Genomic DNA, 21,521 nt, shown 5'->3' with positions numbered 1-21,521 from the left:
GTAAGGTGAGGCTGGAGGCGGTGGCAGCGTGCGGGCGTGAGCCGTGTCCACGGGCGCGGGGTTTCAGGGGCACCCGAGGGATCGGGATCGGCAGTCTGCTTTCCCGCTGGCTTACTTACTAGGCTTCCCCATCCTACTTCCCATATCTGTTTGGGACGCTTCAGAACCTTAGACTAAACTTCCGACCTTCGTACTCCCTACGCCCTTCCTCTGGGGTTGTCATGGTAACCACGAGGGAAGCTGGCAGGTGTGCCAGGAGGGGACGGCGGTGCAGGCAGTCTTCGATGAATCTCCACAGCTTCCCACTCACAAGAAATTGACTTACCTCTGGCCAAGAGGTTGTCTATCTGGCACCCTATCCGTGGAAGTGATGGGCTGGCCGTTAGCTAGATCTTTTTTTTTTTTAAGTTTTAATATTATCTTTTGTTTTCGCGTCAGTCCTTTCCTCTTAACCTTCTCCTCCCCTTAGTCCCACACCCACTTGGGAAAACATAAACAAAACTAACAGTAGTCTCAGCTACGGTGCAGCTAGTCTGACTGTATACTATATCCCACATCTCCCAACTATAGCCTCCCATCCCAGGAAGGGAGGTGTATTTCATCTCCGATTGAGATTGGCCTTTTCAGTAATAGGCTTAATGTGGCTCAATGTAGAGAGTGAGCTTTTGGAGTCAGAAGACCTGAGTTCAAATTTTAGCTCTACCACTTGTCTTACCTTGGGTAAGTTAGTGATTAACCTCTCTGATTCAGTTTCCTCATCCATAAAATGAGGTGGCTGAACTAGATGGATGACCTTTGAGATCCTGCCCAGCTCTAAAACTATGAGGTTAAAGGCTGCCTTTCGGTGTTTCCGTTTGCATTGCTATAATCGTTGGGTATATTTTTCTGGTTCAGCATAACTTTCATTCAGTATCAGTTTATACAAGTCTTATGTTATAACAAATTCTTTATGTCTTTATTTTTTCCTTGGTGGGGTGGGGGAATGGAGAGAGAGAGAGAGAGACAGAGAGACAGAGAGAGACAGAGAGAGAGAGATCCTAATCATTGCCTAGAATGCACCCGGAATGATGTAGCACTAAATAAACGATTGTAGAATAATTTATCTGAACTTTCAACTTTGTGAGCAACCTTTTCCTGGTGAGAAAATTACGTCTACCCGTACAGACCAGCACCTCTTTTGCAATTTATTTTCTTGAATATTAGCCTGAGAGAATTGAGAAGTTAAGTGAGTCGCCCACAGTTTTGGCCTGCTTAGCACATTGCCTTGGCACATAGCAAGTGCTTAATAAATGCTTTTTTCCTTCCCTCACAATAATATTCAATTACATTCATGTACCACAATTTGTCCAGTCATTTCTCAGTGATTGGATACTGACTTGCCTACTAGGTTTAAAAAGTTCTTTTGGCTAGATTTTAGAATGGATGTGGGGGGGTGGGGGGTGAAGAAAGTACAATACCAGGGAGCAAAAGAGACTGATAGAAACCTTTGCTCACATTCTTCAGCTTAAAGGGATGTTGGATCCCTTCCCTATTGTTGAAAATAGTTGAGGGCAAACCCTTGACATTCTAAATTATTTGTTCAGTGCCTCTGTATGCCTGGCATTATGCTAGGCACTTTATAAAATTACTCAGACTAAAATCTCTGCCTATTTTCAATTAAAAAAAAAGAAATGAAAAATTTTCCAACCAGGCAAAATAAGTGGGTGCTTACTTAGTGAATTCAATCAATATCTCTTTTAGTTGGTACCTTTATGTAGTAGGTGTTTCCTAAAAATTTGTATAGAGAAAATTCATGCAGTTACATTTACATTTAAAAGGTGCTAATTTGAATCTTCACCCTCTAGTGTAACTTTTGTGGAGTAATAATTCATATTCCGTTGGTGTAGTATATAGAGTTGGTAGATTTGGAGTCAGGAAAATCTGGATTCAAGTCCTTTCTTTCACATTAGTTATGTGACTATGGGCAAGTCACTTAACCTCTCAGAGACTGTTTTCTCAGTCCCAGTCTCTCTGAGATTATAAAATGGGAATAATAGCTGAAGTACTTACCTCCACATAAATATGAACCCTAAAAGTAGAATTTGGTTTTCCTTAAAGTTAGGGTAAACAATATCAATTTACTTTTCTCAAGTTATCAACATATTCATAGAAATCGCGAGAAAGGCAATCATATTGGCACATGACAGTCTTTTTTTTTAATAGTGTGACCCAAACAAAGTTGCCAATTCTTGATCCCAGGGTCAAAAAGTTTTGAGAAAATTTTTCTTCAATTTTCCTACCCTTTTGTGATTTCTGGTTTATTCTTATATTGTTACCTAGCATCAGCATATTAAACCAAATGATTTTCTTCCTTTGTGCAGCTACTGAAGAGGCCAAGTAGAATCAATGAACTATAGTTTCCAAGAAAGCCCCTGGAGGGGCATGGACAGTTTGAGTTTCTGCCACAAACTGGGTTTGTGGGGACAACATTAAGGAAACCAGTCTTCCTTTTGGTTTAGAATGCCAACATTTTTATGAACCTTTTTTTCCTCCTATCACATATACATTGGGCAAAGTTTGAAAGCCTCTGCCTTGTAATTATCTGTACTGGAATTGTCAACTGGAGGTGTCTGGGAACTTGGATAGGAAAAAATATACATCCTTATTTCAATATAATTGGTTTCCTTTGCAATGCTATGCATTTTGTGTCCTATATTTAAAAACATTATTCTTTTTTTTAAAAAAAGTTTTTTTAAAAACAATTGGGGTTAAGTGACTTGCCCAGGATCACACAGCTAGTAAGTGTCAAGTGTTTGGCCTGAGGCCAGATTTGAACTCAGGTCCTCCTTGCTTCAGGGCCACTGCTCTATCCACTGGGCCACTTAGCTACCCCTAAAAATGTTATTCTGAGAAGGAGTCCAAGGCTTCATCAAACTGCCAAAGGGATCTATCACACACACACACACAAAGATTAAAATCTTCCAATCTTAGAGGGTGTTAAGGGAACATCCTCACAGGGTAACAGGACAAAATGAAATGTTTCGTAGTGGAATAGTATAAGCTTTGAATCCGGGAATCCTCTGGGTACAAGTAGAGTCTCAGATCTTATGTTTGTGACTTTAGGCAAGTCTCAGGCCTTCTAGGCCTCAGTTTCCTTATTTGTAAAGTAAAGGGGTTGTATAAAATGTAAAGTCTCTATGGTCCCTTCAACTTCTAGATTCTAGATTCCATGATTCTTAGTGCAAAGATAGCATGTGCCACGTAGTGCTCTACTGACATGCATAGAAGAGTTAAGATATGCCTTCAGGAAAAATATAAGCTAATTCACACTCAAGCCTGGACTATAAAAAGCAGATTTATGGGGGGAAGAGTACTAGTAACCAAAATGACATGAGTCCATGTAGAAGCTATTAGCAATTTTGTTCAATCACTGTGGAAGACACTATGGGGGCAAATTAAAAACCAAACAGTATCTGCCCTCAAGGGACTCACTCTATTATTCTGTGTGTACTTCATTTGTGTTTTCCCTGATTGGAATGAAATTTATAGGTTCAGAAGGAATAGGGAATTAAGTAGGAGGGGATCAAGAAAGGCCTCATGTAGGAGGTAGCACCTGATTTGTGCTTCTAAGGAAGCTAGGGATGATACAAAGTGGAGGCTAGGAAGGGAAGGCTTGTTCCTTTGTGAACATCTTCTGTAGTCTCTATTCATTTGGTCAAATAAATTGGCAGTGTTTTCTCATGCACAGCATACTTCTTGCAGTAGGCATTACAAAGTTAATAAATACTAATTATGTTCTGAAGGCAAAAGCTAATCATGTGTACATAGAATCATAGGTTTCAATAAGGAGTATACCTTAGATATCTAAGTATGAAGGAATTCTGTGAGTCAAAGGAGTATGACCTTCCTTGAAATTGTAGGAGCTAGTACTGTGCAAGAAAATAAACTAACACAAATAAAATTGGAATTTCCATATAATATATCAAAATATATGATATGTTGGTATATCATATGGTTGTGTAACATGGGTAAGATACTTTAATCATGCTTTGTCTTTCAGAGAGGGTTAAGTTTCTTTGGAACCACATTTTCTTTTCATGGAGTAATTGGGTTATAATAAATTATAAAGGAAAGCTTATTTACAGAAATATGATCCTCATCTTAGCTGCTTGAGAGATTTTAGTTTCCTATTGTGTTAAACAGAACTTTGTTATAGGATAGAATGACCTTTCTAAACTATTTACCATTTACCGGGATCATGGAAACCCAATCCAAGAAAAACATTCTTCTCCTTGTACTTTCTTTATGGCATTTTGGTATAGATTAAGGTAGAAGGTTTATGGGTGGCTTTTCTGGTTTATTAGGTTTAGTTCATTTGCTTTCAAATAGAAAAAAAGGAGTTGAAAAGATGTAGTTCTGTTTATATTATCAGGTTCTCTTAATTCCACCACACTACTGAAAATTGTTCCTGCCAAAGTTGCTAGTGATTCCTCTGTTGCTAAACCCAGAGGACTTCTCTCAGTCCTCATCCACATTGATTTTTCTGGAATAATATGGGAAAGGAATTCATACTAGTTTGAATCAGTACCTGCTTTATGGACTCAGAGTTGCCTAGGTTTTAGGTATTGAGAAGAGAAGTGACTTTCTCAAGGTAGAACAGCCATTATTTGTCAGAAACAATAAATCAACAAGCATTTATTAAATCCTTACTATAATGTGTCAGACATTATACTAGGCTTTTGGGATACAGAGATAAAAATGAAACAGTCCCTGACTTTAAGGAGATTACAGTGTAGCTGGAGGAGACAGTATGTACATACATAGATATAAACAAAATAGCTACTAGATAATTTGTGGGAGAACTCACTAGTGGATATGGCGATGGAAAAGCTTCAGGTAGAAAGTGGTGCTTGAGCTAAGTCTCAAAAGAAGTTAGGGGTTCTAAGAGATGGAGGTGAGGAGAAGGTGCTTTCCAGGCATGGAGGACAGTCAGTGAGAAGGCACAGAGATGGAGATGGAATGTTGTGTAAGGAACAGCAAGGCCAGTTTGACTGAACTGCACATGTAAAAGGGGAGTAATATGCAATAAAGTTGAAAGTTTGAGATGCTTGTAGGACATCCAACTGGAAATGTTTAATAGGCATTTTTGTGATTTGGAACTGGAGATCAAGAGGGAGAGTAGAGCTAGAACCCAAGGAGTAGTCACACAGGAAGGAGAAGGACTAAAAGAGAATAGAGTCACAAACACCTAGAGGAGAGAGAGTAATAAGGAGGGGAAAATGGCTAACAGTGTCAAAGGCTTCAAGAGAGGTCAAGAAGTATGACTGAGAAAAGGGCGCCAGATTTGGCAGTTGAGATCACTAGTAACCTTGGAGAAAGCACTTTTAGTAAAGTGATAAGATTGGAAGTCAGGATTTGATCCCAGGCCTTCCTACCTAATTTTTTTTTATGTAGGGAAAAGGACAGGGACTGGTTCTGTGAGTTCCCCAATGAGTAAACTTCTTCTACCAATGCAGGTCTATATCTTAGCTGAATTTATAATCTTACGAGGCCCAGATGAATGATATTTAAAAATGGCTTTAACTCAATAGTTTTGTTGTAAATATGTTATGATTTTGAATTGCATATTGAGAGTTGGTTTAGTAATTTGGTGCTTTCAAGGGAAAGATACATGGACACTACTAGTGTTAGACTATTTTAAAGATTTACAATTTGAGCTGTAGTCTACCATCTTGGAAAGATCATGGAAGGCAAGAAAGTTACTAGAGAATTGAAGAAAGACAAATATTGTCCCAGTTTGTAGAAAAGAAAGACAATAGAATTTGCAAACTGTAGGGCAGTGATTCCAGGCAAAATTCTAGAACATACAATTAAGGTGAAATTTAGGAAACATGTAAGAAAAAAGTGATCACAATGGCTTTATTAAGCCAAGGCAGATTGAGCTCACTTCATTATTCACATTGTTATTCGGGTGGTAGATCAAGACAACACAGATCTAGCTATATGCTAGATCTTAAAGCATTTGAAAAAAATTCCATGCTGTTGTTTTTCTAAATTAAATCTTATTTTTTCAATTTGAAAGCATTTATTTTTTTTCTCTCTCCCACTACCCCTCTTCTTGGGGGAAAGAAGAAATACAAAACCTGTGTAACAGATATTCATAGTCAGGGAAAAAATAAAAATCCTATATGACCATATCTACAAATGTATATATTATTTGAATTTTAAGTCTGTCACTTTCAACAGGAGATGGATAGCATTCTTTATCATCAGGGTTCTGGAATTAGGGTTGATCATTGTGTTGACCAGAATTTTTAAGTATTTAAGAATTATTTGTTTTTACAACATTGTTATAGAATAAGTTGTTCTCCTGTTCTCATTTCACTTTGAATCAGTTCATAAATATTTTTCTAGGTTCATCTGAAACCTTCCCTTTCACCAATTCTTATGGTGTAAAAGTATTCTATTACATTTCTCATGCTGTTCTTATAGAAAAGATTGGGATATATTAGATAAATGACAGTAAAGGTAGACGGATTTGGACCTGGTTGAATGATTGTTCCAAAGAGTAGATATTATGACTTTTATATCATCTTGAAAGGTGTTGTACCCCAGGGTCTTGTGTTGGCCCTGTGTTATGTAACATGTTAAAAATTAGTGTTGCTACACTAAATGTAAGGTCCTTGTTCAATGAACAATGAATGAACATGCTGTTGGGAGGAACTGAATCATATAAATCTTGACATTCTTGCAATACACAAAACCGGGAAACAAAAGGAAGCCGTTAAATGGAAGGGTGGTTCCCAGGTTCTTCTTAGCAAGGCTGGCTTATCAAGTGTCCAAGAGCAACAATAAACATAACGTGGAACATTGGTCATCTTGTAACATAATCAATGTTTGTAAAAGTACCATAACAAAAATATTTGCAGCTTTTGCATGAACATTTATTGCAGAAGATAAAGAAGTGGAATAGTTGTGTGAAGAACTTGGTAAGATCTTCCAAATTAAATAAGCATATGCTTTCTTTGTCAGTTACTTTAGTGCAAAAGTGATCAAGGAGGAAGATAGCAAAAAAAAAAAACCCGAAAAAAAAAAACAAAAACCAAGTCATAAACTTGGGACATACTCTCCCACAAATACACATACTATCTTAAGGAATACTGGCCTTGCATAGGGAATATGCATTGTTGGTGGTGGGGAGGCACAAGCAGGGAATATATGTGACCAGAACAACACCAGCTCTGAGACCACAGGGCATGTTCTTCGGTGATTTCATCACAGTGCTTTCTGCTAGATGTATAGTCTTCTGGTTGCTGCCGGGCTGCTAGGTATCTCCACTGGGTGCATGGTCCTGGAGCTTCTTTCTGCCATTATCTCCAAGCCTCATCTCTTCAGCACCCCCGGTGGTCATCTCAACTTCTGTTTACTAAAGCACAATGTCAAGAAAACCTCTCATTAATAAGGGCAGGTTGATACTCTTTAAGATCAAACCTGGGGCTACCATGCCCAGCTAAGTGCCTTAAATGAGTCAGATAGAATGCTCCTATGCTAAGATTAAGGTGTTTTTTGTTTGTTTGTTTGTTTTAACTATCTGTGTCTAGGGCCGAATCTTAGTTGGCTATCCTGGACAACTGTCTGATTTAGGGTTTGTAATTTCATATAATTCCTGCTTAATTTACTATAGGGATCCCATGTCCGTGAAATCTATTTTAGGGGGTCTCTACTAGAATTCCATAAGAATTCTGAAATCTAATTCACTCCCAAGAGCTCTTGCCACACAAATGAACAGGAGGGGGTAAGCAAAAGCAACAAAAAAGAATAGTGGGATGGCTATAAATTCTTGGTTTAAAATTCATGCTGTCCATATGAAAATGTGATTAATAACAAAATGCCTAGGTTTTGAGCCATTTTACATAACAATGTCATGGAGAAATTTAACACATATAAATCAATTGCCAAAGTAGGGGTCAAAAGATACCAGAAAACACTTGTTTTTACTAACTGGAGAGATCGCCAAAAGGAGCAATGATTTAAAAACATTTGTAAAATTTTATGGAGAACAGTGGAAGATTATGAATAATATTGCATCATAAAAGAAGCAGAAGCAGTGAAGGGAAAAGCAAGTTGAAAGAAAGTTTGTCAAGAGACTATCAATCAAAGTGTCAAGCCTCTACGAAGATTTTTATAACAAATTCTTTTCACTGTCAAATAGAGTTGCTGCATTTGAACTTGAACATCACAGCTACAATATGCTGCCTGCAGAAGTGGAAATAGCAGTGAATAAAGACTTGATGGTAAAAGAAGCTAAATTAAACCAAATATACATAGGTGGTCCCAACTTCGGGTGGCACAATTTTGAGAGCATGGAGGGATTGATTCCTATGATATAAAAGAAAGAAGGATACAAAGATGTAGAGAGAAACCTTAGACCCTATTACCAAAAAAAAAAAAAAGGAACTGAGGGAATATCAGTAACTATTGATCCATTTGCTTATTTTCCATTCTATGCAAAAAAAAAAAGAAAATAGACTACACATAAATTAAGGACATCGTAGGTGAAATTATTGAAAGGGAACATGTCGACTTTTGCATGGTGACCATTCCACAATTATGAAAGCTTTGGAGAATATAAGATCCCCACTGTACTTATTGTTTGTTAACTATAAAAAGTAGTGCAAAATGCTTCTTTTAAGGTTCTCCAACAAGTGGTCTCCCACGAATACATGTCATATAAAATACCTGGAAGATCTAATGATAGAGTATTTGATCCTCTGATTATTAATAGTAAACAAGGCATAATTCAGAGAGATGGATGCTCACTAAAAGATATTTGCCACAGTTATTCAGGAAATTCAATGCAGAGTCCAAGTTGAAGAAGGATATTTTACAGATGTGAGATCCTCCAGATGTCTGTATTTGCAGATGAAATTATGCTGATAGCATCAAACCAGGGAGCATTTCCAGTCTTCTTAAATGAGATCCATCACCACTTAAGAGAGTTTGGTCTAACTATCCACACAGGAATAAAAACAAGTAGATAAAAAATGACTATTCAGGATTGTCATATGTAATTGAGTGAGCAACCTAACCTATACATCCATCAGCAGATATATCATGGACAGAAATTGCGAATGGACAATAAGATGAGGCTCAGAATTGAACAAGAGGAAGATTATAGACTAGACTGTTTGGGGGAAATGAATGATTCAAAACTTATCTTTGAAACAAAGGTCCATCTTTTTAATTCCAATGGTGCTCTGATCATGTTATATGTCTGATTCATGGAATGCTACAGTTTCCAAAGAATTAACGACATATCACAAGTAAGAACTTGTGCAGGAGGAATGATGTAGGAGATATTTTAAAGGAAAGGTACAACTAGGAAAAAAAACCCAGTGAGAATTAATGAAAGTAAACTGACAGCTTGCATACTCTTGGCATTCTCAAAATGTGAAGAGGTAGCATAAGGAGAGCTTTCAACATGTTGGGTGGACCTAGTGTCACAAATTTATGGGAGGACATGGATAAAAGCTGTACAAATTGGGCACACATGACTACTTTGAAGGCCACATCACTGAATGAATATATATTAAAGCAATTATTAAGCTCTTATTATGTGCCAGACACTGTGATCATTGGAGAGGATACTCAGATTGGTGAGATCACAGTTGCCTATGGGTATTAATGAGTTGGTTAAAGGAATGAATATATTGCATTTGTAGAGCATGCAAAGTTGGGAGGGGTAACTAATACACGGGATGACAAAATTAGGAACACAAAAGTTTTTTTTTAACAGGCTAGAATGTTGGACCAGATTTAACAGAATAAAAATTAATAAGGATAAAAGTGATGTTTTATACTTGTTTTTTTTTAAAGTCAGCTTTGTGCAAGTACAAGATGGAAAGAATATGATTAGACAGCAGTTCATCTTTTTAGAAAAAAGATCTAGGAGTTTTGGTAAATTGAAAATTCAATATGAGTAAACAATGCGCTAATCAAGTTTTAGCCTGCATTGGGAGAGGTATTCCATCTATGACTGGAAATAGTCTGCCCTGGTCAGACCACATGTGTAGTAATGAGGCAGCTAGGTAGAGCAGTGGATAGAACACTGAAGTTGGAGTCAGGAAGACCTGAGTTAAAATCTGACCTCAGATACTAACTAGCTGTAGGACCCTGGGTAAGTCATTTGACTACTATCTCCCTCAATTTCTGTAAAATGGGAATGATAATAGCACCTACCTCCCAAGGTGGTTGTGAGGATCAAATAGGATAATGTTTGTAAAGTGTCTTGCAAACTTTAGAGCCTTATACAAGTGCTAGCTTTATTATTATTACTATTTATTATTATTTTTGCCTGTTGAACATCATAGAATAACAATTTTCCATTTCGATGGGACTTCATCAGTTATATACACTAACCTTTACCTGAAAGGACACCCCACCAGAGATACTTTTCACAAGTGGTTTTTCAGTGATTTTTGTTTCTGTTTGGGCTGGATTAGCTAGCCTTTGAGATCCCTTACAAAACTGAGAATAAGTGACTTTATGAAATTTTTATGAGCAAGAGCAATTTGGAGAAAAGAAAATATAATTTTATAAGTAATCAAATTATCTGGCCATATATTGAGACTTGTGTAAATACTATTAATAGATGGAATGTATTAGTCTTCTTAGTTAGAAAAATGAACCAATGCCCCTAAATTTAGTATTTGAATTTACATGGACTGAAAAGTATCCAGCTACATTCACAATGTTTTCATTATGCATATTTTGTCATTTCACCAACTTTTTATTATCTACTAAGTGTATTTATTGTTCTGTGCTCTTTGTAGTTTCCCATCACCCTTAATTCTTGGAATTGGACAGGTAAGTGAAACAAACCAATTTCTTACCTATTGGTAGTATTTCTGACAAAATCTTAAATGCTTTTATTTATGAATAATAGAAAACGTGATCTGATTTTAGAGTGGATTTTGAAATGAAGTGTTAGGAATAGATGGTTTTTAAGTGTTTTCTAGCCCTAAAATTCTGAGATAAAATCATAGAACAAATATTAGGCAGAGCAACCATTCTCTTAAAAAAATCCTAATGAATGAATTTGGATTCTAATTTTTACATTGCCTTCAATACCAAGACTATTCAATATTCTTAAATTCTACCATTCATATATTACCATGAACTTTTTTTTTTGGAGTAGACTCTGTGATTTTAATAGTATAGGGAGCTAGCTCCTGGTGAGGAATTTCCTCTATCAATGAGGAGCAGTGTCTTCTTTATAACTGACCTTCTTAGAAAATCACCTGAGACAATAAGAAGTTAATTACTTGTCCAGGGTTATGCACATCAGAAGAAGGACTTGAACCTAGGTCTTCCTGACTCTGAGGCCATCTCTCTCTGCATTATACTATGCTGTCTCTCTATGAAGAACTTAATATGAATAATAATAATGCAATTGTCTAAATGAAAATATTTAAAATAGAATTTATTATTATTAAATTATTAAATATTAAGATAAACTTTCTTATGTTGAATCTCAGATAAGACTTTGTTATCTCAATAAAGTTCCCTCTTTTTACTTTTCCCTGAATTTAAATCTCAAGATTGCACATTAACCACGTCTGAGGTAGACTACTCATTTTCTGTACTAGCTGACACAAAAACATCCATAAACTGGTTATACACAGATAAAACAGTTGTAATTTATTGTATTGTGCTGAATACTGGGTTTTACTTTTCCCTGAAAATCTAGCTTAGACAAAACCTGATTATATCCTAGAATTGTGTTAGTAATACAGATGATAATAAAAGGAATGATAAAAATGACTAAAGCATTTGTTTTTCTTAATTTCAATTCACTTTCAAAGCAAAATAATGATAAGATTTTAGATAGTATTTTAAAGTTTTTGACATGTTTAACATACCTTTTGGGCTTCACATCAAACCTGAGGTAGGTTAGGTATTATTGCTTTCATTTTACAAATGAAGAAACTGAGGCTCAGAGAAATTGTGACTTGCCCATGGTCACAACTAGTATCAGACACAGCATTTGGATCTAGGTGTTTCATACTCCAAGTCCAGTATTGTGTTCACAATAACATCTGTGTCTAAAATATATCTTATGCTTTACTTTATATAGCCCTGGCAACAGTCTGAGTTTGTGTTCCAAGGACCAGTAGAGCTAAATACAGAAAGCACATCACTAAAACCCACCATCCTTCTGAATTTCCTTATTACCACTACCATCCTTCCACTTACTCAGGTTTGCAACCTCCCTGTTGTCCTCAAGTCCTCACTCAGAATCACCCTTCATATCCAATTAGCTGCCAGATCTTTTACTTTCAAACTCTATAACATCTTTCACATATGTCCCCTTCTCTCCACTCACATAATCCCTACTCTGATTCAAGTCCTCATCACCTCTTCCAGGAACTATTACAATTATCACCTCATTAGCCTCTTTACTTTGAATCCTTACACTCCAGTCCAACATATGTATATGTATCTGGGGCATCCTCCATGAGGGTATTAATAGGAGCAGGCAGATTTTCACAAGTGACATTCTACAGTAGATCATATCTTTATCCTCACACAATTGATTGAAAGATATGGAGAATACAGGACCCTACTGTGCTTTTCCTTTGTTCATTATTTTAAAAAGCATCTGATTCCATAGAACAAAATGCTGCCTTATTTCACCTCATATTTTCTAGCCATACCATTGCTACAACACATGGCACATAATAACACTTAATAAATAATTTTATTTCATTTATTCATTCAAAGAGATCTCTTTAAAAAGAAGAATACATACATATTTCTTTTCATTTCATAAAGACGTCATTTTCAATGTATAACCTATCTTGAGACACAATGAATGTGGAGGGTGGTGGTTTTGGAGTCAGGCAGACCTAGTTTAACATACCACTTCAGATGCTTACCAACTATGACCCTAAGCAAGGCTCTTCATCTCTTTTACTCTCAGTTTTCTTATATGTAAAAGATGGATATCATCTGTAGCATTTGTTTAACAAGGTTGTTGTGAACATCAAAATGAAATAATTTTTCTATAAAGCAAAGCATATTACAAACCTTAGAATGCCATAAATATCCTTTATTATAATTATCTCCAAAGTCTCTTCTAATTCTAACACCTATCTTACAAGGTAGCTAATTATTAGGAAATCATGTATTAATTTTTAAAAAATACATCGTATTGATTTTTTTGTTTTTACATCACATACTTTTCTTGCCATATGTCTTCCTGTTTCCCCTTACCAAAAATAATTCCTTATCACACGGAATAAAAAAAGGAAGAGGGAGAAGTTTCTCAAACCTACTCAACATATCAAATGAACCTGACATTATATGCAGTGTTCTACTTTCTCTCAACTCTGCAAGAAAAGGATGAGCCAGGGAAGGAAGAGGCCATGTGATAAATTTTACAGTGCTACATAAGCATCCATTGTTATTGGTGATGGCCTCTATCATATCAATGTGTCATAGTTCTTTTAAACTTTGTGCACACTGGATCCGAAAACAAGTCTTTTTGGGCTAGCACAAGGGCACAGTAGGAGTATAATATTTGGAGGGAAATTTTTAGTATTTAAAAAAAAGTATTTGAAGTATCCATTTATTAATGAGTAAGCCTTTCAAACATCACCTCCCTGGGTGCAGTAATGTAGCTAGTTTATCCCTCTTAAAGACAAAAGCCATGCCTTCCATTTGGTGTAAAACAAGGTGCTTGGAATAAAGGATAAGTTTTTAAAAAATATTTTTGTTATTTCAAATGGCTTATTGAAATAATGTGCCTGGAATGAACAGAAGGACAAAAAAATCTCAAGAATTAATTCATTACTTTTCTGCATCTCAGAATTATTGCAATATTTGTTTATTATTATTACCTTACTTTTCATGATTTTTAATGCTTAATACTTCTTCCATGCATTTTACTGGTATTTCTCTCTCTTTAGATGGCAACCACTATAGTGATACTATATGTATCTAAGCTAAATAAAATTATTCAATTTCCTGATTTTAACAAAACCATCCCTGTGAAGGTATGTAATAAGAGTACTTATAATTGTTGTGGAAAGCATGTGAAAATGTCAGAGAATATGAAGCGAATGAGAGGAGGAGGGTAGGAGGGGAAGGAAGAAGAGTGCATAGTGACTAGAAAGCTGGCTTCAGAGTTGGGAAGACCTGTCAAATTACTTAATCTCTCAGTGGTGGAGGCAACCCCCTAAGACTTCAAGTTGTAGTGTTGTGGTTAGCCTGCATTGGTAGAGGGAATTTCCTCATTTGAGAGTTCTTTATATCAATGAAATCATAGGTCTTACCTATTCCTTATTCTATTCCTATTCCCTTAGTACCCCTCCAGCCCTTCCAGTGCACCACCTCACTTACATGGGAGTTCTGTAGATCTCTGAGGTCAGACACAAGCAAAGGCAGATAGACCCCTTATGTTATGTGATGGTGAAAGCAGATTCCTGAGGTCTAGACCTATTTTAGTTCAAACGTGTATCACTGTGGCAAGTGGAGTGGGGAAATCTGGAACTCAGCATGTAAATGAACAATCCATCCAAAGTATGTTGAAGGAAACAGTAGATTGTTTTTTATTTGCCATTGTGGACTGATTTTGATTTCCACTGATATGCATTGTCCACTTTGTATTGTTATGTTCCTATTAATGTGACAGATTCAAATATCTAATTTGTATTTTATCAACAAATCTGTACATTCTTTCATTAAAAAATTGTCTATTTTCCTCTGCCCCATAGAATGTGAGTTTTCTTTTTGTTTGATTAAAAAAGAAAGTACTTTAGGTAGAGTTCATGATCACATGCCTGAATCTCCTTCATCTTGTGTGTATTAAATCTCAGTACTCCACTTCTTCTATCTGTTATGCCTAGGGGTGAGATTGGAACTCCTTTGCAGTTGGAATCCAGATGGTACTGTAGTTAATAGACTAGTATAATGATAACTAGACTGCTGATTATGGTAGAATTCTTAGTTCTAATTTCTTTTAAGGCTCAAACCTTAAAGGCAAATCTTTTACACAAAATTGTCACTCTCTGTTGTAATCGCTCAGCGTTTAGAAGTAAGTCTAGTGATGTGCTCTGGTGATTATTGTTGTTGTTCTAGAACAATCCTGCTTCTAACACCTACTAGCAGTTGGCAAGGCAATTCTTGCACTTACAAGGTATGTGACTGTGGGCAAGCTTCTGGAGCTTTCTAAGCCCTAGTCTCTTTATCTGTAGAATGAGGATAATCATACCTGTAGGGCCTAGCTTAGAGGGTTGTTGTAAGACTCAAATGAGATAATGTATATAAAGCTCTTTGAAAACTTTGAAGTCCTATACCTGGTATCCTAAATGTTTTAAAACGGCTTAATAGCTTAAAATTGCCCCAAGACATTTAGAATATACTATATAATGTCAGTTACTACTACTACTACTACTACTACTGCTACTACTGCTACTACTACTACTACTATTACTATTACTACTATTTAACTGGGTTACAGTTTGGATGACTCAGTTGATTAGACACTGTGCTGAGGCAACCAAGAATATGGTTTCAATTTGTAGTTAGTTTTTTCCCCCACTGGTTGCATTTTTAACCCTAGCCAACAATTTTAGATATGCATATCCTTGATTGTACAGCAAACTTTGGGAAGAAGTGTAAGATGGATCAATGCAAATCTATTATCATTCCTGGAAAGCAACTTAAAGTGTCTTTTCCACTGGTGACGTGTGTCATGCAATCAAATTTACCTTTTAAAAAAATCTATAATTTTGATCTATAGTAACTACTACATTTTCATTTTTTTTAAATTGCAGCTGTTTCCTCTGCCTCTCCTTTATGTTGGAAATCACATAAGTGGATTGTCAAGCACAAGTAAACTGAGGTACAATTAAGATTAAATGTAGTTAAGATTGCTTTATGTGTGTGTTTGGGGGTTTTTTTAGGTATGGAGAAGAAATAATCAAAACACTGTTCTATTTGAGTTGCATTTGGGGAGGGAGGTTTATGCTTTCATTGGTTTAGAAAATGCCTGATATATTAACTTCCTCTACTGAAAAAGATAAGAAACTATAAGTTATAGTTTTAGAAACTGTCTGGGGCATGGTAAGGAGTTACCTGTTGTCACGGAATTAGAAATTGTCAGTGGTAGGACTTGAACTCAGGTCTTTCTGACTCCAAGGTAGATGTTTTACCCTTTCTCTAATATTTCCTCTTTTGTGTTGAATACAGAGAAATTAACATTCTGTATTTTAAGACATTAAGGATCCACTTTCAGCCTGATTTACATGAATTACTTTTTTTCTTTTACCATCCAAATTTTAATTAAAAAAAAGCTTTTTAGTTAAGCTTTGTTTGAAATTTGCAGATGCTAAAGCAGCAGGTGTGGGTGAAATAGGAGATAGATAATGAAGTCAGAGAACTTATGACAGGCAGGTTCATTTATGTGAACATGAAACTTCGCTTCCTATTTGTCCTCCCCACCCCCATCTCACCTCACCCCATTTCATATAAGCAAGAAGATTTTGTCAGTTGTGCTAAATGTCAGCTGCGTTATTTAGAGAAAAAAATAAAGCTAAATGGTCACTATCAGTTTTGTGCTAGAGGTGTCTAAAGTTTTTTTATTTATAGTTGTGTGTTAGAGGTCATCATTCAGTGTTCTAATGATAGAACTCACAGAGATATTATTAACTTGCTTATATAGTAGAAAAAGCACTGACTCTGGAGACAAAAGCCCTTGGATCAAACCCTGCCTCTGCTATGGTGTGACTTTGGACAAGAAAGAGATTGGACTAGATGACCTCTGACCTCCCTAACAACTCTTGATCTATGATTTAATAAAAAGCAGTGTCTTCTCAGGAAGTTTGTAAGGTTGGGAGTGCAAAATGAGGAAGCTGAGGGAATGAGAAGTTACATGATTTGCTCATGCTTGCATAGTTACTAAGTGTTTGAGGCAGGATTTGAACCAGGTCTCCTGAGCCCAATATCAGTGCACTATCCGCTATGTCAGACTGCTTCTCTAGATGTGAAAATGGTGATGGTAGAAAGAATAAAAGATAAAGAAAATGTGAAGAAAGAAATGTAGAATGTTAAGGATCCAAAAAATGGAATAAAGAAGGTACAGAATGACTCTAATGGACATAGAAGCAGACAAATATAGATCCAAAAGTCGTGGGATTGGAGATGATGAGTGACCAAAAGAGTAAGGAAGGTACACTTAGAAAGTGTCTTGGCACTTACTTGAGTTCATAGTGTCAAAGTTGAAGTAGCTGTACCAGTCAGTTGATACAATGCCCCCTCTCCCTAAACCTCCAAACAAAAAACCCCCAGGATCTTAGCAACATAGTATCCAAATATAGCAAATAAATATACACACATTATGTTGTAAATCAAAACATTTGCTTATGCTTATAGCCACATAAACCTGAGGCCTCATTAATATAGTCCATACATTAATAGTAGTAGCATCAGTAACACATGATATTTTTTATGTCAGTTTCATATAGGTTATGGGAAAAATGATTGTCCCTAAGAGGCTAGGAACAACACCCAACAAGATTGAAAATGAAATTAGCAATGAAGCAGAACCTTCCTGAAATAAATGGCTATTGTGGAAATACAGCAGATCAACAAAAAATATGCAAAATGTGTGCATTCCCCAAATAAAAGCAAAATGGCAAATGCATTCAAAAGGAGCTGTAGTAATAATACCCTGCTCATAGTAAAGAAAAAAAAATAAGATAAAATTTTTGGAGTGGAGAGGTAAAAATTTAATTGGAAACAAAAGAAAAGTACAAAATATGAAACAAGGCAAAAAGTAAAACAGGCTTTTAAATGTTAGGATGGGAAAATTAAAATATTAAAATTCAAAATATTTAGAATTAAATAATTGAGAAATAAAAGCATAAAAAAGTACAATAAAAATTAATGGGACAAAATTTCTGCCACATATCATCAACAGAAGTTCAAAACCATTACTAACAATACCCAATAAAAAATTAAAATAACCTTTAAAATAATAAAACAAAAATCCCAATAACAGGCAAGAAAGCAACAGGAAAAAAAGATAACTATTCAAAAATGAATTTCCAAGAATGAGATCTCCACATGTAAGGTAGTAAAGGGGTAGTGGGATTCATGGCTATGTATTGCAAAATCACAGAGTGTCCCACCTGTAAGAGGTAGGGAGACAGCCTCATTTATGCAAGACCAAGACTTTCCAAGTTTCTCTGAAACCAACCCCTTCATTTCTTACAGCATAATAGTATTAAATCACATTTATATGATGTAACTTGTTCAGCCATTCATCAATTTGTGGGTACCTCTTTAGTTTTCAATTCTTTGCCACCACAAGAAAGAACTGCTGTAATTTTTTTTTAAACACCCTTTGTTAGAGTTTGTTTTGCTTAGGACTAACCCCTCTCTTAATTTTCTTATTCACCTTTTTCTCTTTTCTTCCTGATTTCCTTGTTGAGTGAAATGTATTTCTGTATCCAACGCTGTTAATATATTTTTCCCTCTTTTGAACATTTTGTGAGGTTCAGGTGTAATCAGCTCTCCTTTCTCCTTGTTGTAGACTTCTACTTGCCCACCCTGACTATTCAAGATGATTTTCCCCATCCATCTTCTTCTTTCTGTACCCTCTAGCATATTCCTCTTGTCTTCCTTTTTCATTTTTAAGATCACCAAAACATAACAGAATCACTTTCAGGACTTCTGTATGAATTAGATTCCCTCTGTGACCCCTGAGGATGATAGTACTCCGAGGAGAAACATGTATCATCTGCTCATGTTAGAATGGAAGCGGCTTATCCTTTTTTAGTTCCTTATGGTCACTCATGATTACCTTTTTATGTTTCTCTTAACTCCTCTGTTTGTACTTCAGAGTTTCTACTCAGCTCTGGACTTTTTCATCAGGAAAACTTGGAAGTTCTCTTTTTTTAAAGGTCGCTTCTTCCCCTTGTAGACTTATGCAAAGTTTTACTGGGTAAGTTATTCTTGAATGTAATTCCATATCCTTTTCCTTTTGGAAATATCTCCATTTCTTTATAGTGGTGGCTGTTAAATAATGTATGATACCAACTGTGGCTTCTCAGTACTTCAATTTTTTTTTTCTGGCTGCTTAAATTTTTTTTCTTTGATCTGGAAGCTCTGGATTTTGGATATAATGTTCTTGGGAATCACACAATCAGGATGTGCAAGTAGAAGTCTATACAAACAAGCAGAAAAGAGAGTTGATGACACTTGAACCTCATACTCTTCTAAACTGTTCAAAAGAAGGAAAAATACATACACAGAGTTGGGTACAGAAATACAGTTCTTAAGAGATTTCATTTTGAGATTACTTTCAGGAGGAAGACTGGTAGATTATTTCTATTCCTACTTTGTCCTCTGCTTCTATGAGATCTAGGCAGTTTTCTTGTAAGAGTTTTTGAAATATGATGCCCCTAGGCTCTTTTTTTTTTGGCTATGATTTTCAGGTTGTCCTGTAATTCTTAAATTCTTTCTATTTGAACTGTTTTTCAGGTCAGTTGTTTTTCTTATAAGATGTCTTATATTTTCTTTTCTTTTTTTAGTCTTTTGACTTTGTTTTAACATTTCTTGTTTTCTCATGGGTTGTTTTCTTCATTTGATCCCTTCTAATTTTCAGTGAGTTTGTTACTTGGGTAAGGTTTTATACTTCTTGTGCCAAGTTGTCATTTCCCTTTTCAGTTATTTCTTCTATAGTTCTAATTTTTTTTCCCATTTCCCCCTTCTAGTGCTTTCATTTCATTTATAAGAAACATTTTAAACTCATTGAAAATGTTTTGCTGCTTCTTTTCCAGGAATTCTCATTGAACTTTTACCCAAGTTGAATTTTTTTTTTTGGTGAGGCAATGGGGGTTAAGTGACTTGCCCAAGGTCACACAGCTAGCACGTGTCAAGTGTTTGGTCTGAGGCCAGATTTGAACTCAGGTCCTCCTGATTTCAGGGCTGGTGCTCTACCCACTGCACCATCTAGCTGCCCCTCCAAGTTGAATTTTTCTTTGAGGTTTTGTTTATTGACATTTTAGAATCATTCTTTTCTTCTGGGTTTGTATCTTGAGTGTCCTTGTCACCATAAAAACTTTTTAATGGTGGTTTTTTAAAAAAATCTGTTTATTTTTCCAGATTACTTCTTGACTTCATCCTTTTATGTTAGTACCTGGGTCTTTTTACTTCTGGCTGGAAGAATGTTTGGGTTAATCCTTTTGCTGCTTTTTTTGGATTATTGAGTGTTATTATTCCAGGTTCTTAGGGACCGGTTAGGCTGGGTACTTGCAAGCATTCAGTGCTCCCAAAGTAGTCTGATTTAGGACAAAGTTTGATTATTTCCTCCTTGTCTGCAAGTTCCTGTGTCTGAGCAACATGCCTTTGGGCTTGCTTAGATTGGAGTTTCTGTAGACTGCTGCTGGATTCAGGCAACGTCAGCCAGCTGAAAAGCTCTGCTGGTTCAGCAAGATAGAACTGCAGTCTTCCCTGTGGTCCAGGAGTCTTGACCTCTCTGATCCCATTCCTGAGGTCAGAGACACTCAGCTGTTGCTTGCTTCTAAACTTGATTCTTGCTTACTGCATAGTCTAGAGCCCATAACTTCTTATCTCTTTGGAACATCATCCTTAGGTACAAAGCTTCTTTTCATTCTGCTCTGGATCTGTAACCTAGAACTGTCTGATGAGCAAAAAAGCTGCCAGTAGGCACCAATTCCTGACCCCTACCCAAGTTTTGGATTTGGGACCACTTCTTGCATGATGTACATTGTAGTAGATCATGTGGCCATTTCCGACTAGGCCCCTTCCCTATATTTTTAGACCTCTAAGTCTTATCTCTCTTTGGTTGGATAAATTACTTTCTATGATTTTTCTCCCCTTGGATTTCCTAATCAGGACTTAGTTTGGCATATACACTAGGTCTTTGTGAAGGAGTTGTGGGGGAAAGATCAGATATACTTTCCCCTGCTACTCTGCCATCTTGACTCCATCTCTGATTGATGTTTTTATATCATCTTTATTTCTGCATATATCCTTCCCAGGAAGCCATCCTTCATAAGAGAATTTTTTTTTAAAAAAAAGAAGGAAAAGTAGTTAATGAAAACTAAGTAACACACTTGCCAAGTAAGTATATGTGGTATTCCATACTTAGAGTCCCCCACCTCTTCAAAGAATAGAAAGAGGTGCATTTTTTCATCTCTTTTTCTGGACCATGCTTGGTCATTGTAATTGGTTTTTAGTTTTCTTGTTCTTACTATTCTTTCCATTTACACTCTTGTGATCATTGTGTATATTGTTTTCCTGGTTCTGCTTCTTTCACTCTATATATGTTTATATAATTCCCTTTATATATACATTTCCATGCTTCTCAAAATTCTTTGGGTTCTTTGTTAATAAATGACAGTGATTACATTGATATATCAAGATTTGTTCATTTCCCCAATCGATGAATGTACGCTTTATTTCTAGTTCTCTGTTATAAGAAAACATGCCAATATGAATATTTTAGTGCA

At 36.0% G+C, this 21,521-nt stretch overlaps 1 protein-coding gene across 11 annotated transcripts in view; it reads left to right on the top strand.

Moving 5' to 3' along the window:
- The window catches only part of SLC35D2 (solute carrier family 35 member D2), a 54,813-nt gene that overhangs the window by 631 nt on the left and 32,661 nt on the right, over nt 1–21,521 (top strand). For 4 of the 11 annotated variants that reach the window (XM_078153011.1, XM_078153006.1, XM_078153010.1 and 1 more), the window contains exons 2-5: nt 10,812–10,845; nt 13,950–14,036; nt 15,819–15,886; nt 18,887–18,988. The exons of 1 other annotated variant lie outside the window; for it this stretch is intronic. In XM_078153011.1, coding sequence (XP_078009137.1) covers nt 10,812–10,845; nt 13,950–14,036; nt 15,819–15,886; nt 18,887–18,988 — 291 coding nt within the window. The remainder of the gene's footprint in view (nt 1–10,811; nt 10,846–13,949; nt 14,037–15,818; nt 15,887–18,886; nt 18,989–21,521) is intronic. 6 more of the 11 variants (XM_020971690.2, XM_020971685.2, XM_078153007.1 and 3 more) reach the window with 5 other exon arrangements.

This window comes from Phascolarctos cinereus, unplaced genomic scaffold (genome assembly GCF_003287225.1).
Source record: "Phascolarctos cinereus isolate Bilbo 61053 unplaced genomic scaffold, phaCin_HiC Scaffold_4;HRSCAF=312, whole genome shotgun sequence".
Lineage (NCBI taxonomy): Eukaryota > Metazoa > Chordata > Mammalia > Diprotodontia > Phascolarctidae > Phascolarctos > Phascolarctos cinereus.
Note: the sequence above shows the minus strand (reverse complement) of the source record. Positions and strands in the feature narration are given on the sequence as shown.